At 39.0% G+C, this 16,162-nt stretch overlaps 1 protein-coding gene across 1 annotated transcript; it reads right to left on the bottom strand.

The window, feature by feature from the left end:
* Positions 1–212: 212 nt before the first annotated feature.
* shisa9b (shisa family member 9b) lies at positions 213–14,669 on the bottom strand. Its single transcript, XM_062407211.1, has 4 exons — positions 13,833–14,669; positions 12,612–12,718; positions 6,313–6,453; positions 213–3,648 (listed from the first exon to the last, which is right to left on the bottom strand). Exons 1-4 carry the CDS (start codon positions 14,336–14,338, stop codon positions 3,266–3,268), a joined length of 1,137 nt encoding a protein of 378 aa, XP_062263195.1. The 5' UTR covers positions 14,339–14,669; the 3' UTR covers positions 213–3,265.
* Between the last annotated feature and the right edge of the window lie 1,493 nt (positions 14,670–16,162).

The raw sequence follows: 16,162 nt of genomic DNA, 5'->3' as shown, positions 1-16,162 counted from the left end.
AAACTATCATTTTTTAACTCAAAAACACTCAACCTTCAAACACAAACCCCAAAACATGCCTTATATTTCCAAAATAAAGATACATGAAATATACCCCTAGAATAAAAAATTTGAATTTCGCAAATAAGTTTGCATCTACACCAAAATAAGGATATTTTTTTTAAGTCAGGGAAAGAGACAGTTATTAAAAATAATTTTGATGTTGACAGTGTAATGACACATCAATTTTCTATAGCTGGGTCACAGAAATCCAGGAAGTCACACAAACTGTAGTATATTATATGGAAGAGTTTCCTTTGGCTGAACTCGACCATGTTGTTATGATACCATCTGTTGGGGTGAAGGCGGGGGGGTAGAACCAGCTAGAAACACGATTTATAAAGGAGGATACACAACAAAAGAGACCATCACCTGTGAACCCATCATCCGCCAAATGATTGGTTTACTTCAGTTAAAAACAAAGAGGTAAATCAGTTGAATAAACCAATTAAACCTGCAGTACATTTACTGCCATTTATTTACCTGTAAGCTGGAATGTTAAACAAAGTCTATAACCATTGTGCTACAGAAGCTCTTTGCCATTAATTATTTCTTGTGTTCAACGTAAGCTGTGATATACCTAATACATGAAAGCTGAAATTGTTGGCATGCTCGATCTTACATGAACCTAAAAATGCAGCCATAGAAGTTTTCCTCATTCAGAACCTGTTTCATGAACCTTGCACTTTTCCAGGCTACACTGAGACTGAATATCTGGTTTAGCTGTTATTTCAATTAATTCAGTGTGGCAAAAAATGACAAAGTGGAGACTGACATTTTTTTACGCTGGCGACATGCAGGGATATATCTTATTATTATTTGAACGATCATGTTTTTCCAGGAGACATGGAGGATCGGAACTGATGGAGGCTGTAAACATATTAACAGGGAATCTTACTCCGGTGTAAATTGGTGCTGTACATAAAGACACATATTAAACACTCATTAATAATCAGATATTGAGCCAACAGTGATACAAAGAATCAGTAGCCTTCACAGTGAACTGTATTAGATGTGTGGTCATATAGGGGGCATTTCTTTTCTTTAACCTTTATCAAAATATAAAATGATTGTTGCGTTGTAATTACTCGATGTTGCAAAGCAAGGACAAATTAAACCGATTATTATTACAGATGTAAATATTGTGTACTGTAGCGTAATAAAAGAGATTTCAGTAACACATTTGACTTCACATAAAAAGTGACTGTACAACATTGTTTGCATAAGTAAAAACAAATCTCAGTTGTTTATGAATAACAGATTTTGTTCATATAAATGAAAAAATGAACACTCAAACACTTTATCAATTATGTGTAAGGACAGTATGGTGCACTAATTATAAATATTTTGGAAAGAAGTGCTCACAGTTATTTTGAAAGTCTGACAAAATACACAGCTACCAAAACATGACGATCTCCAACATTTGCGCCCTTGTTATATTTATTTTGTATGTTTCTGTAAGACTTGGACTTGAGAACACAAATAATTCTTTGTACCAACAATTCCCACTTCCTACTCAGCGATGACTGCAGCCTTGTCCTCCGTTGCCTGAAATAATCAACCGCATGAGTAAGACATGCAGGCAGGCGTGAGCACCCATGTCTATTGCTTGGCTGGGAAATCAGTGCAACCGTTTTTGTTAGTTCTCAGTATCTGTTTGTCAGCTGGGATAAAAAGTGTCGACCAAACTGTTCCAGATTCCCAGCAGATGGGGATTAGTTCACCGTGGCTCAAACATAATTGCAGATATTAATATTGTTGTACTGTAGTTTCCTATGGTTGGTTATTCAACAACTTGTATACCGGTATATGTATTTCGATGACCCATTTATTTGTGAAGCAAAAACAACCTTGACTTGCCTCACAACTCAAAATGAACATCAAACAATGGACATATCAGCTCTTACTACTTACATTTTCGGCTTTTTATACCAGATATGTTAATTAAATGTGAGATTTGGGATCAAAATAATGCATGTCTACATTAATACAAACAGAGTCTTCACAGAGAAAACAGCTTCTGTCGGGGGGGCTTGATGTAGGGCTCATGACTAAGACCAATCACCATTCTAAGACTGGGGGCTTCCTCCACAGTAAATTCTAGGTTAATCACTCACATGCTGGTACTGATGAGAGGCACTATTACACCAACACAACACTGTTTCAACACTCTGCAACACTGCAGCTACTTCTCCTATAATTGTCATGGGAATGCATAGGATGTCTGTTGACAGTGACTTTGTTTCGCTTCAAGACGAAACACCAACAGTGACGCTACGTTCACACAATTTAAATGGATCTCGAGACGATGATAGGTTAACGCCATCACAGACTGAAATGTTTATATTGTCTAATAGTCCTGAATAATACTTTTGAACAATTTTAAGTCTCTCTTTCACCTTTTATGCACGTCAGTAATAGTCCGAGCCAAAACTTGGGCATGGATAACTATGTTGGTCTTCTGATACTTTCTGAATAACAATAAAATTGTAGTTATCTTTTGAGAGGACTCTTATTGGCAGCACAGTAACGGTTAGTGTGTGAGGACAATACAGTTAAAAACGATTCTACCATAATGCTATCTATATTCTCATTTAACAGTCTTCTGAACTCATTCACATTCTCATGACGCACACTGAAGACAACTGGATCTTTTCATTTCAGATAAGTCAATAAAATATATGTAATTTGGTCTGATTTGATTTATTCAGATGTTTTTTAAGGATTAATTTCTACTCTTTAATTGCAATCTGTTACAGCCTATTTCGAAATAGTATTAACAAAGTTAACAACCCTTTTCATGATTCAATACCCAATCAACCAAAGACAACTTGATTTAATACAGTGAACATGAAAGGTTTTTCTCATTTAGACATGAGATAATATAATAACAGTTTATTTTTTATATCTTAGTGATTATTGACAGCTGCTCAGTAGGTGTTGCATGCCTCATCACTGATATAAATGATACATTTAGCTGTTGTGGTTTGTATTAGCACATGGATTATATGAATATTGATGACAATATATGAATCACTGTGTCTTCCTGGGGCACGGTGATCGCTACCGAGTCACTTCACCTGTACTTGGCATCTGAAATGCACCTCATTACATGCACAACTGCACATACAGACAGAAGGCTATGCTGCTGTCTTGCGAACCTGCCCTCAGTCAGCAGTTACCGTACTTCACAGACTCCTCTGAAGCCTGATGTTCAAACAGTCCTTCATACCGTCACCTCTGTCTTGCTGTTGGTGACAAAGTATGGTTGGGGGGGCATGTAGCGGGTGGTGTGCAGCTCCTTCTCCACGATGCAGAGTTTCGTTGGGCCGAAGCTGTGTCTCAGTCCCAGCGTGTCCTTGCCGTCCCAGGATGTTAGCACCACTGGGCTGGCAACAGTGCTGGAGCTGTAGCACAGTGACTGGGAGCTGTGGCCCTTGGGGCTTTTGTATTTGTGTTCACTGTGCTTGGACGACAGCTGTCTGGGTGGGCTGTAAGGATTGCTCGGCTCTGGCTCCATATCCATAGCTTCCATAGGAAGGCTGCCCTTGGTAGCCATCTCGATCAGTTGCCGACGGTTGCTGTAGTAGCCGTCGTTGGCTTTCTCTGCTAACAGATACAAAGAAACTACATATTAGTTTTGTGGCATTTCTTAATCGCATTAGTCATTGCAAATTGTCAACAAGACTTCACACATTATTTGTGAAATGCCATTTTGAATCCCCGAGTTTGGCGGTTTGTCCAGCGCCGACTTCGTTTGTTGAACCAGAAGTAACAATGTGTGGATGAGTGGGTGGGGGGGGTGAGGCTGACACAGCTCAAGGACACTGCTTGCCCACCACCACATGTGACCTGCACCCATTGGACGGTACTAGCTGTCAATCACACATTATCCATGCCCCAGTATCGGAGCGTATTGTTTGACATCATGTCCATTCTGTCACACAAAAACAAAATGTGTATATCCCCATATTTTCATATAATCTTTAAATTAATATATGAATAGTTATTAATGCTTTAAATTATAGGTAAAGTCAATGATACTTAAGGTTCATGTTTCCCCCGCATGACACAATTATTAATGAAATCACAACAAAAGCTATTCACTGTGAATACATTGTCCTTCTTGAGGATGGTGATCGTGTTGTGGTTGCTTCACACTGTCTATTACAGGAAGTCACTAAATGTTTAAATGGAGGCTATATTTTCACAATCTCCATTCCCATGAGCCATTAGGTAAGATTCAATTTGTGCCAATTAGATATAATAAGTACAGTGTGTGTGTGTGTGTGTGTGTGTGGTCATTTGTTTTTTGTATGAAATAAGTTTATTTAATCACTGGCTTAGATTTTGCCTGCAGACCACAGCAAAATATATATTTTCTTTATGTCCTTCCATACCAACATGTTAGACCCCCACCAACAGCAGGGTGTGTGTGCAGCTCTCACTTCATGGTACAGAGTGAATAATGTGATGAGCAGCCACATCTTTCACAGCAACTACTTCAGCAAAACCATTCGTGCAGGTACATTAGTACATGTGAGATAAGCACGACAGAGGCTCACATGGCTCACGGTGCTCCCACCACCACGCCCCAACTCATTTGTGTTTTGATTGCTCCTGATTGTCTCCTGTCCCCAGTCTCATTAGCTAAGATTTGCTCTATTTTTATTTTCCCTAATGATCAGTTTGTTTGACGGCACTTCAGTGGATTAACAGCATCGAAGCTTCAGCTGCTACAGTGAATCACAAAGGGATTGAGCAGTTTTCTTGTGATTGGACTTACAATACACACATCCAGGTAATCCATCGGTTGCAGCGAATTGATTCAGGTACAATCTATAAGAAGAATCTTGTTTCACTGTGTTAAATACACATCCTCTAATACTTTCACTTTAATGCTGCTTATTTTCCTCTCTTCTTATTAGGAGCCGTAGGAGAACAAGCAGGAATCAATACGAAAAGTTGTGGAATCAAAACTTTGTCGGAATGGATTCAGTTCTCTTTTTAGCAATCAACTCAAGGTTGAATACTGTTAAATACTGAAATTCTATGATAAATAATAATATTAGAGGGCAATCCAATATCACAATAATAATGGTCATAGTAATAATAATAATAATAACAATAATATACTTTATTTTTATAGCACTGGTCTTATTAATGTTCAGTAGTGCTTGTAGTGCTTTTTAAGAAAGAAACAAAAAGATTAAAACAATGGAAGATGAGCAGAGAAAATAGAACATTAAACAAGAATTATAATGCCCCGGGCCTTTGCCCTTGGGTATTTTTCATTTACATATTTTTGCACTACAAATATGTTTGGATTTTTCATGTTTTTCTTTCCAAGATCATAGACGATATGAAACATTATTTAGCACCACCTTCCTTTGTGAAACTATTTTGGCATTTCCTTTTATTCCTTGTCTGAAATGCTGCTCGTCCAGGCAACTGCTGCAGACTTTCCAAAAGTAGTACATGAGAAGAACAACAAACTTGGTTCTATAAATACACTTTGTTCCCCTCTCTCTGGTTGCGTTGATGGACTGTGAATTAACTGACATGGATTTCTGTTAGCCAGAGATTTGATGGTGATTTAAACCAACTAAAGGATACTTTTATTTCTAACAACACGTATGGTGTTCCAAAGTTTACCAACAACTGTCGGTAGTCCGGTTGTAACCCCTATCTTTTTCTAAATGCACGCTGTGCTGCTAGTCTGGCACGTCCCCTAACAAAGCCTTACTTAGTCTAACAAAGGCTAACAAAGCCAGGTTGAGTTAGCCTGGCTGACAGGAGCTGAAACCAAGTGTTTGAGACAGAGGCTGAAAGGAGAAGCAGCAGCAATGGACAGTATGAGAAAAAGGGTGTGTTTTCTGAACATAAGTAGCATATAAACCTTTCATGTAATAACCCAAATTAATAATATGAACCTAAATATGAGGATAATGTCTCATTACTAATGTTTATACTTTTGAGACAAGCACTATTTAACACTAACTAAATTTATTTTTAAGTTTATTCAAGCATTGCAGATTCATTTTCTGCCTTATGAAATATATAAATCTTCCGCCATGATCACTCAGATTATAGATTATAGTCTCTCCGGTTCACTCAATTACACCCTGACACTCCATCTTATAAGATGCAGGGAAGCCCTGATTAATTATGCCAGTGTTATTTGGATGTAATGAGCTCACTAATCAGATCAAATGATGAACCCTAGCAGCTTCCTCATCATTAAGGTTCCCTGTGATGTGAGCAGCTTCTTACCCACAGCCTTGAGCGTGGCGTACTTGTTGAGATCCTTGACAGGCTTCTGTTGTTCATAGGGGCTGGCGACCTGTCCCACTACCGGGTAAGGCTGCGCTATCAGAGTTGACGTTTTGACAATGTTGTTCAGCTGGCTGCTATCTAAACAAGGGAAAACACAAGTTGTTAATGTAGAAATGCAGACACTGTTGCTAAGTGTACTTCATGTGAATAAGCAATGAAACATTTTTGACATTTAGGTATAAAAAAAGGTAACAGATCCCTATTATCATCAAGGTAGTAGTTGCAAATTTTATACACATACAATATTAACTATTTTAGCTAAATTTAATTACTTAATGAATGTGTGTAGAATTCCCAGGATGTCGATCATTTTGACATGTGAATATACAATAACGGTCATTCTAACTTGATAGTGTCACTTTCCCTCAAGTAGGTTTTTTGTGGGCACCCAGCTGGAGAGTCATGACTGCTCTTTGTAAAACTGTACTTATCCTACAGTAGACATCTGGTAAATTAAGGGGTGCACAGCAAAGAGACTGGCCCCCTGCCTACTGGCATGACAGAACCAACAGATGTTCAGAGTGTCTTCACTGCGTTTAGATTGGAGGAGATTAGAGGAGCAGTCGAATTCACAGGCGGCGGTTTGCCACTGGTTAGAATAGAATCTGTGCATAGTAGAAGTAAAGAATAAAAGGACTCATTTAATTTCAAATGATGTTCTTACAATGGGGATCATATAGAGTTATTCTCAAGGCTGTTGCAGAAGTTCCTGCAAATGTGTTGTACTTGGAAGATTGCTTTGCTGTCACCCTCTGTTCAGTTCATTCTAAAAAAAAAAAGCTCCATTGGGTTTTACTCTAGAGATTTTGCTGCTCTCCCATCGTCTAGATCTTTTCTTTTAATTTCTTCACTTCCCTATAAGGTTGCAATAAAGCTGTAACTTAACCCATTCCAATATATTAAAGGCCTGATTTTAACCTAGATATTTCCTCTAGGTCTGGGCCATTTAGTACTAATATTTGTACAATTGAAGGAATTTGACTGAACTTCAACACTCCCAGTACAAGTTTCAATAAAAATTTGGTGCTGGGGGTGTTTAAAAACGTTTCTAAATACATGCACCAAGATAAATACATGTTCGACGTGATGCCTATTTTAAATGCCTTGAGGTTCTAAATCTCTTATTTTTCGTGATCCTGTTATTCTCCTTTATTGGCTCAGAGCAGGTGCCGTATTGATCCCCATTGGCGTCTTCTTCCCACTACCGTTGTTAATGGTTGAAGTTTAAAAACTTTGGGAGTCCTGTAGTCCTAGTTCCAGAATGTGTCTGACCAAAACAGATCATTAATTCAGAAAATGGGTTAATTAGGCTCTTATTCCCCACTGGTCAGCAAGATATCTTATTGCTGTGCTAATTAATTTTGGAAAGACTCAAATTATCGATGCTGTCTCATGAAATGATAGAGCGGTCGTCTCCAACCAGTCTTTCACCTCACCACACCTCGACGAGTGGGTAGTGATTGAGATCAGATTTTGACTTCAGTTAAGGTAGCAAAGGGATTGACTGTGCCACTGTGTTCGCTTTAAAATGAGGATTTCTTTATAACAAGCTCCGGTGTTATCTGGTTTTATTGAAAGCTTTATTAAAAAGCTTTAGTTGGTAAGGAAGACAGCGCAGCACTTTCAAGTGTACAGATAACTTATAAAACTAGGTGATGAAGTGTTCATCAAAAAAACTCATTAAATCCTTTAAATCTGTAAAAGAAACTAGTTAAATTAGTTATATACAAGCGTGAAGCAGAATAGTTGCCGACCATTTAATATACATGTATTTACAGTTTGTTTCATAGCTGGAGCTGATTATTAACAAAAACAATCTTCCAAAACCTGTCTGTTTCCAATTGTATGTGTGAAACCTCGTCTGGTTCCTTCCTGAGCTTGTTGACCTGTTTCAGTTTCATACTCGTCACTGCAAGTGGGCCACAGGCTCTCATTCAGTGTGGTCTCATTTAACTCTGACAGTCAAATTAGATCTTCTTCTGCTTCCATGGACACTGTGACACACTATAAATATTGTCTGTTTAAAACAACACTGACAGGAACACAGATCAAATTAATCCCCATGCAGTTTATTGTCGAATGATCTCAATGGAATACGGAAACTATTTTGATATCTTTGTTATCCGAGCCACCCATCGGGAGTCTGAGGCTTCGACTCAAGGTCAAGCTCAGGGTATCCGCTTTAAAATTAGAAGCCACTCACTTTTTCGTATCCCAACATTTGTTATTTTTCAGCTTGTCTCAGTGTCTCCAAAATCCCAAATATCCTTTGGAAATACTCTAGTCCTAGATGTGAATAGCTTCCGTGCAGTTAATAAGCTCAAGACCTGTTTTTCTTAACATCTGTTGCAACTTAGGTATTGTCTGGGTGCCAAAATAAGAGTGAACTGATGTGCTGATGTATGTAGATGTTTGTCTCTCTTTAATGTTCGTCTGACTTTGTGTTGACTCAAGTGTTACTTGCGCTTCTGCTGTTGTGACTGTCAAAGTCACAGCTTTTATGTCAGCCGCTGGAAGTAAGTAGGCCACTTCTCGAGACTCGTAAGGTTAAAGAATCCATGGTTATTTGCGGGAAATAAGCGAGTTAACACTCCAGACACAGACGTGTCCCTGAAACTCATAAAAGATTTAGAGAGTATTTTGGGAGCTGTTTGCCCTGAAATAAATGGTACAAGGAGAAGGGCGCTCTTATTTACAGACAGCCTACTTTTAAGTTAGTGATGACAATATTCCATTCTCTTCCAGTCAATAAATTGTCATCTGTCAGTCTCCTGAAACCCTTAACAGCCAAAAATATATCTATATTGTGCTTACATAATCATTAATGATATATAAATATATATATATATATATATATATAGAAATGTATGAGTAAAGTATTTGATCAAACAGTTCTTTTATTTCAGATACATTATTTAACCTTGTTAATTTTTGTAGGCAAGAATAATCAACCTAGCGTCAAAAGTTTAGTTTGTTTGCGTCTTATGAAATGCATATAACTATACACTGGAAATATAATTGATGTTTCAGGGGTTATGGTATGATGAGGCGAAAATACTTCTTTGTTGACATGATTTGGTTGGATAGTTATTCGTGCTGTTTTAAATGATGGAAACAAGTTTAATGTTAGTGTCATCTTAACGGTAAATATAGGTCATAGCGCAAAACATTGGAGAGGTGAAAATATTTAAAAAACTGAAATACAATATCTGAAAGAGCGCAGCTTCCTGTTTATATATTTTGTATCTTACTTTGATGCGAGTCTGTAATTACTTCCTTAAGGGTTTTAAGATTCTGTAAAAGCTCAAAGTTAAGTATATGGCAGGTGGAAAAGAAGTCCATAGGTATAGTCTCAGCTGCTGTCACAGGAAATGCAGCTGAAATACTTTTCTGTCTGCCAGCGAGGAAATGGACTGTCATGGACCAGTGGAGTGTTGGCAGTGAGCGGAGACTTTGTTCTCTCTGGCTGACTGCCTGGAGTAAAAAGAGGCCACACTTCACAATTGCCCCATATACCGACATTGCCAGCAGGACATGGACATGATAGTGCTGGTGGCCAAAGAAACCCTGATCGCAAAATGTGTATTAGTGGGGTCTTGAGGAGAATGAGAGCTCGTAGACCGGTCCAACAGATTTTTGTTATCTTTGACAGGCAACAGATGAGGACCAGGGTCTCCCTCTGCAGCAGTTCAATCACTGTTTTGCACCAGTATCCGTAATAAGCTGTGATGATTATAGCTGGGGCATTGTCACACCTGCCACTAGGAAGCCCAGCTGGAGAGGACACGTACAGTGTGGATCCGTCATGTGGCAAAAAATATCACCTAACCTCTTGTAACCTGGAGAGGATCGCTGTCAAGAAAACAACAGCCGTCCCCGCGCTGTTGCCAGGTGAGTTAGACAGAATCCCTCCCATATCCATTTGTAAGATTTCCGCAGCCTCCAAACTGTGCCCTGCATCTCCGTGTCCAAGGCCACAATGTATAAGAGAAGCTCCCATCACTCAGAGTCAGTGGTTTCTTCAATAAATTAACTAACATCATCTTGAATGAATAGAATTAGACTGAAAAGGTGATTGTCTGGGGTCTACCAGTGCAAAAGAAAGGCAGGTAGAAATAGCATCATTTTGTGTGTTAAGAACTGTCTAAATGTCAGAACCAGAAAGATTTACATAATATGTTCTTTGGTTTTTTGGTTTGGCCCATGTCCCATATGAGAACATAAAGGAGCCATAACTGGCCCTTTTTTTTAATTCAGGCTCACTTCTTTTTTACACAAGTGTCCTAAAAGGATAATACTGCACATATTGCACTAAAGAAGGCATACAGTAGTTTTTTCCATCACTTTCAGTCTTATCTGTCAGTTTGTATGGCTGGTTTTTAATGAACTGATAATTATTCTGTGAGTCAGCAAGGTAAGATGAGAGCGCTCTGATTTTAGAATGATTAGTTATTATCATGTCAGCGCTGACATCTCACCTCAGCGGATATTTAGGGAGTCAAAAAAGTCAGCTCAGATAAAATGAAAAAAGTGTAGCTCTTAAAATAGAATACCTTCCTTATTGAGTTTTTTTTTTTTTTTAAGTGGAATCAAATACTTGTCTTACTTGTGTAATATTTAGTGAAATGCAGAAATACAAACACAATTAGTTTTTTAGGTGACACAGACAGACATGTTCAAAGACCAGGAACAAGTTAAACAGCTGGTAGAAAACCCAGAGTGCAAGTGTCTAGTCTTTAATGAGGTGTGTGATCTCATAACCTTTCTATAATAATAGTGATAGTACTGTACATTCCAAGCTGGGCAATAAAACAGTATCAATAACTATAACAATGTAATAAATATCATTAATAATAGTCCAATATATGTATATATCGACATGAGGCTTCTGCATTGTGCAAACACAGTGAGGAGGTAGAACACTTAAATGATCCACCTCAGATTTGTAAAATGTTTTAAGTGTCATTTTCTGTGGCAGTAAGAGTTTAAAATCACAAGCTTTACTATAATATTGCTACATTAATCATGATAATTGTCAATACCGACTTATATGAACATTTTCGACTTGATATATGTTTTGGCCATTTTACATCATATTTGCTTCTGTTGGACTAAACAATTTTCTGCATTATAACATTGTGGAGAAGGTTCAGCCTGGGTTAATAAATAATGTATTTATTCGTCTGTCTTTTTGGGGACTTATTTTCCCTCGAATTTTTAGTAGACATGTGCATTTTGATCGGTCATCATCAAAGGCTGCCTATTGAAAGTGCTCACATATTTGTGCAACGTTGCAACCCATGATTACTCCAGGTGGTTTCTTTAATTACAAAACCTTTCAAACTAATCGCGGAAGTCACCTGCTGTTTTAATTTAAGGTTGTGATAAGAACATGCAGAGGTGTGGTCTCTCACAGGACATGATAATCCCTGATATTACATCTGCCTGAGATCAAACATCCCGGAAAGCAGCTGCCTTAAGGAAGATCAGGGCAGGGCTTATTTTCATTTCACGCTGCAACTGGAAAGACCTTTCCTGACTTAATTCATAATTGTATGGATTCCGTATGGATTCCTTTCCTGTGCAATGTGTGATATATAATTATTTATCCTGATAAGTATCAGGAGACTTAATTCACACCTAAGCCAAAGAATTCACTTTTCCTAAATTATTAATTATGACAACAAAAATGTTGCTATTTTCTAAATATGAAATGCAGGAGAGAGGCAGAGAGAGCTTCATTGACATAGCTGTCAAGGCAGGTTTAGCATCAATAAGAACTTTTCTGTCTGTGCAACTGTGTGGGTGTGTGTAGGCGTTAATGCTGATGAATGAGAGAATGAGGGTGTTTAACACTTACATACAGTAAGAACTGGCTAAGAAAGAGAGCTCCACGCTGTCGGTGGTAATTAGTGTGTATTTTAAGTGATTGCTGGGGGCATGACTAATTACTTCACCAGCCTGCCGATTTTTGGACGGTTTCTTTTATCTTTTTTTCTTTCACCACTTCCGGTTCCAGAGCTAATTCCGGACATGCAAGCTCATGTGTAAGAAGAATATTAGGTTTATATTTAGTGTTAAAATAACTAAGAATTTATGATTGGGATTAACGTCAGCATAGTTGGTGAAAGCAGATGGCGGCAGCTATGTAGATATACAGGTGTGCACAAGGTGTTTAAACAGCTCCCCCATGTGAATGTGTGTGTAGGTGTGTGGATGACGTTAATAATACTTACGGAGACTGTTAACTGTGACTCTGGTTTGTATGTTCTCATACTGGTGGCTGAGTCCGATGTCGTCCGTGTGTTCTGAGGCTGGGTGGCGGATCACGTGCGCAAGAGCCCTACAAAGATGACAAAAATCTCGAACATTATGTTGTTTGTCAGTGACTTGAGAAATTAAGCATTACTATTTTTAAAGTGCCTGGTTGAGGTTGGGGAAGGAGCTCTTGGGGTTGAAAAGGAGACCAGTTTGGCTTTCTGCAGTATTAGGGACTATACCTCTCAGCAGTCCATGGCTTAAAGGGGCACTCCCGCAATTTAGTATTGCACCTCTATAAATTCGGTAAATCAGTTTATAGAGTTTTTATTATGGATCAAAGTCCATCAACACTGGATCTTGCATTCATCATAGTTTCTTCAGACCATCCTGCAGCATAGAAGCCCTCATCCTTATGTTATGAACGAAGCACTTGGCCATGATTGGCAACTAAATAATTTGGCTGCACGCAGGCAACATGTTCGAATCTTGTTTGAAAACCCATTTGTTCTCCTTGGCTTTCTCTGACCACTGATTTTATCTTGTAGTTTATTGCTGTTTTGTAAACAGTGTTTTTTATGTCATGTTTATGTTTTATGCTATGTTTCATATATGTATTGATGTACAGCACTTTGTACATCTTTGTAATTTTAAATGTATTTTATGAATACATTTTAATTGGATTTTTACAAGTAAAAAAATCCATTGGTTGTCAATCCCCTTTCGTAACGTAGCCAAGGTGTGCCATGTATAGCACAAGTTGTACAACGTCATTGAAATATGTCAACAGATTTTTTTGGGCCTAAACAAAAAAAATATACACTTTTGCCTTTAACTCACAACTGTAACGCCAACTGTTGTGCAGGCAGGACTCACAATTAGCGTCTTTCTCTGAAGAGTGGTGCATTCAGCCATTCTGAATCTTTCTCCCTTGGCCAAAATCTGGATATTACCGTTAAAAAAGTGCTGTGAGTGAAGCTGAACTTTATAGCTTTACACACATTTTTAAAAAATTTACTTTTTGCTTGGTGACTTTCTATCGATATCATTCTTATTGTCTCGTTTTCCACCAGTGAATTATGTTATCACATGGCTCTGAAAGGCACATATTGGTTAATTCAACTTTAGTTTTTTTTTTTTAGATGTTTCTTTCCCCTAGTGATAGAACAAAACCTGAATTGGTGAACATTCCGACCTACCTCGACATGTTCTCTCTGTGCGGCCGATGCGTCTTCTCCAGACCGAGCTTGGTGAAAATCCCTATTAGTGCCATAATGGCCACGACCCCGCAGATGACATACACGATGAGGTTGGTTTTATCCTTCGCGGACTCCAGCGCCACGTCCACTTTGGGCGGAGGCTTGCCCGTCATCATCCACGGCGGCGTGTCGTAGTTCTTACAGGTGGTCTGGTCCAGCCTGGAGCTCCTAAACGCGCAGCAGAACCTGAAGCCACAGGTCCCGCAGCAGTACAGGTAGCTGCCGGTCATGCACACGAACGGCGGGTCCCACTGGCCCATCACGTCGTAGTAGCCGCGGCACTTGTCCTCTACAGGCAGGCTCTCCGTCACTACTCTCTCCCCTTCCTTGGAATCGTTAAACGCGGTCATGATCATGAAGTCGTCGCTCTGCCCGGGCTCGCCCTCCGCGTCGCAAACCATAACTTTCACCAGAAAGTAGCCGAGCAGCAGCTCAGTGCCCCGCATCGTTGCTCACTTTTAACTCCCCTGTTGACGCGCTGGCACGCTCTCATAAGCCCGGCAGCATCCTCCGAGGAGACGAGCCACAGCCATGCGTAAAGGTAACGAGGCTGATTCCAACTTCCATGCGTAAAAGCGCTGAGCGCCCCTGTACTTTCTCCCCTTGGTAAAATGATAGTGTTAAGATTGTTGCGCAAAAGCACATCAGGCAATTTCCAAATGAAGACAATTTAGAGTGGTGAATAGTTGGAGGGGGGTGGCATCACAGAAGCGTCGCCTTTGGCTGTGCTGAAGGTTCTCAGATACCTCTGGGGCTGCTTCACTCCACAGAGCCAGGTTGAGAGAGAGAGAGCGAGAGATAGAGAGCAGGAGGAGGACGACTACAACACAAAGTGAAACAGACCCCGATGAGTGAGTGAATCAGGGGGAGAGAGAGAGCCAATGAGAGAGAGGGACTGTCTGGTGCAACAGCTCTAATTACAACCTTTACACACTTGTGATCAGTCTAAAAATGGTTTGTAAAGATCCAAATCATCTCGCCACCAAAATTAAAAATGACAGTAACCAACAAACTGACTGACTTTTATACATGCACAAAAGGTGTTACATATTCCGAGAGATATAGATAGAGAAGATTCCTCAAGGTCAACATAATGTCTAACTATGGCATTTTGATTCAGTGCAATTTATGTTGAAGTATTACTTTTATCAAGGTCAAACAAACAAATGATAAATAGATGTAATAACTATCAACTAAATTAAATGCCCTTTACTCATCGTCAAGGCAAACATAAATTACACAGCTTCTTTTTATATCTGCATCTAAAGAAAGGGCCTAATTTTTTTAAAAGTTTAGTTTCTCGTTTCTTCTTTTTGGTAATCCATTTTCACTTAACGGTGTCAATCAACTTTCGAACAATTTCAACACTGGGTCTTTTCCTGAGGCTAAAACATGAACAAACAAACACAGACCTCAAGTAGGTGAACAGAGCCTTACATGAGCAAAGTGAAATCCAAGAAAACCATATGAATAAATGATTGTCTACTCAAACAAGAGAACAGTTCTAGAAATGTAAGTATTTAATAGGATCAAATCAAACAGAGGCCTCCAGAATACAAGCACAAAATACATCATGGCTTGCTGCTGCTGTATGGACAATGACTCACACCCACTGGTCTGTGTAACATAACAAACATTCTATTATTCTGGCTGGTTATCAGCTTGATTTGAGTACATGACGCATCATTGATGGAGCTACCTAAACACACTAACTCTGAAAATCCAGCCTGATTACTAAGACTGCTGTAGATTTTGTTTGCAAGGTTTTGATTAATCCGACACTTCATCACCATACTCCAGTGTTCGTTTCATGCAACAGACACTGTCCTATACCCTCAGCTATAAATTACAGATCGTATACAAACAGTGACAGATGATGAAGAGGCCTTGACGAGCATTGATCTGAAAAAAGCTTGTTAGCAATTTATTTTTAGAAAACCCTTTTCATCTAAAATTATGATCAGTGGAACAGAGGGCTTACCATCTTTCACTCGAGACATCTCACTCCTTTTTGTTTGATGTGGAACCATCTCGGCCATAAGAGGCAAGTTTTATTTACAATAGGCCGTCAGGGGAGGATTCACTTGTCTCGTCTTGATGCATCTTTAAAGTTCCCTTATAAATAGTACACGCTGCCCCCAGGGAGGAAACTTTAAAGTAAAAGCACTAAAGCTTTATTAGGAGCAGATAATCACCAGCCGGAGACATTTCATGTAAGCTTTCAGTTGTAAAGCGTGAAATAGGGATGGACTGCAAGTGAAACAAACACT

Source organism: Platichthys flesus, chromosome 16 (genome assembly GCF_949316205.1).
Source record: "Platichthys flesus chromosome 16, fPlaFle2.1, whole genome shotgun sequence".
Classification (NCBI taxonomy): domain Eukaryota; kingdom Metazoa; phylum Chordata; class Actinopteri; order Pleuronectiformes; family Pleuronectidae; genus Platichthys; species Platichthys flesus.
This window is presented reverse-complemented; position numbering and strand designations above follow the sequence as displayed.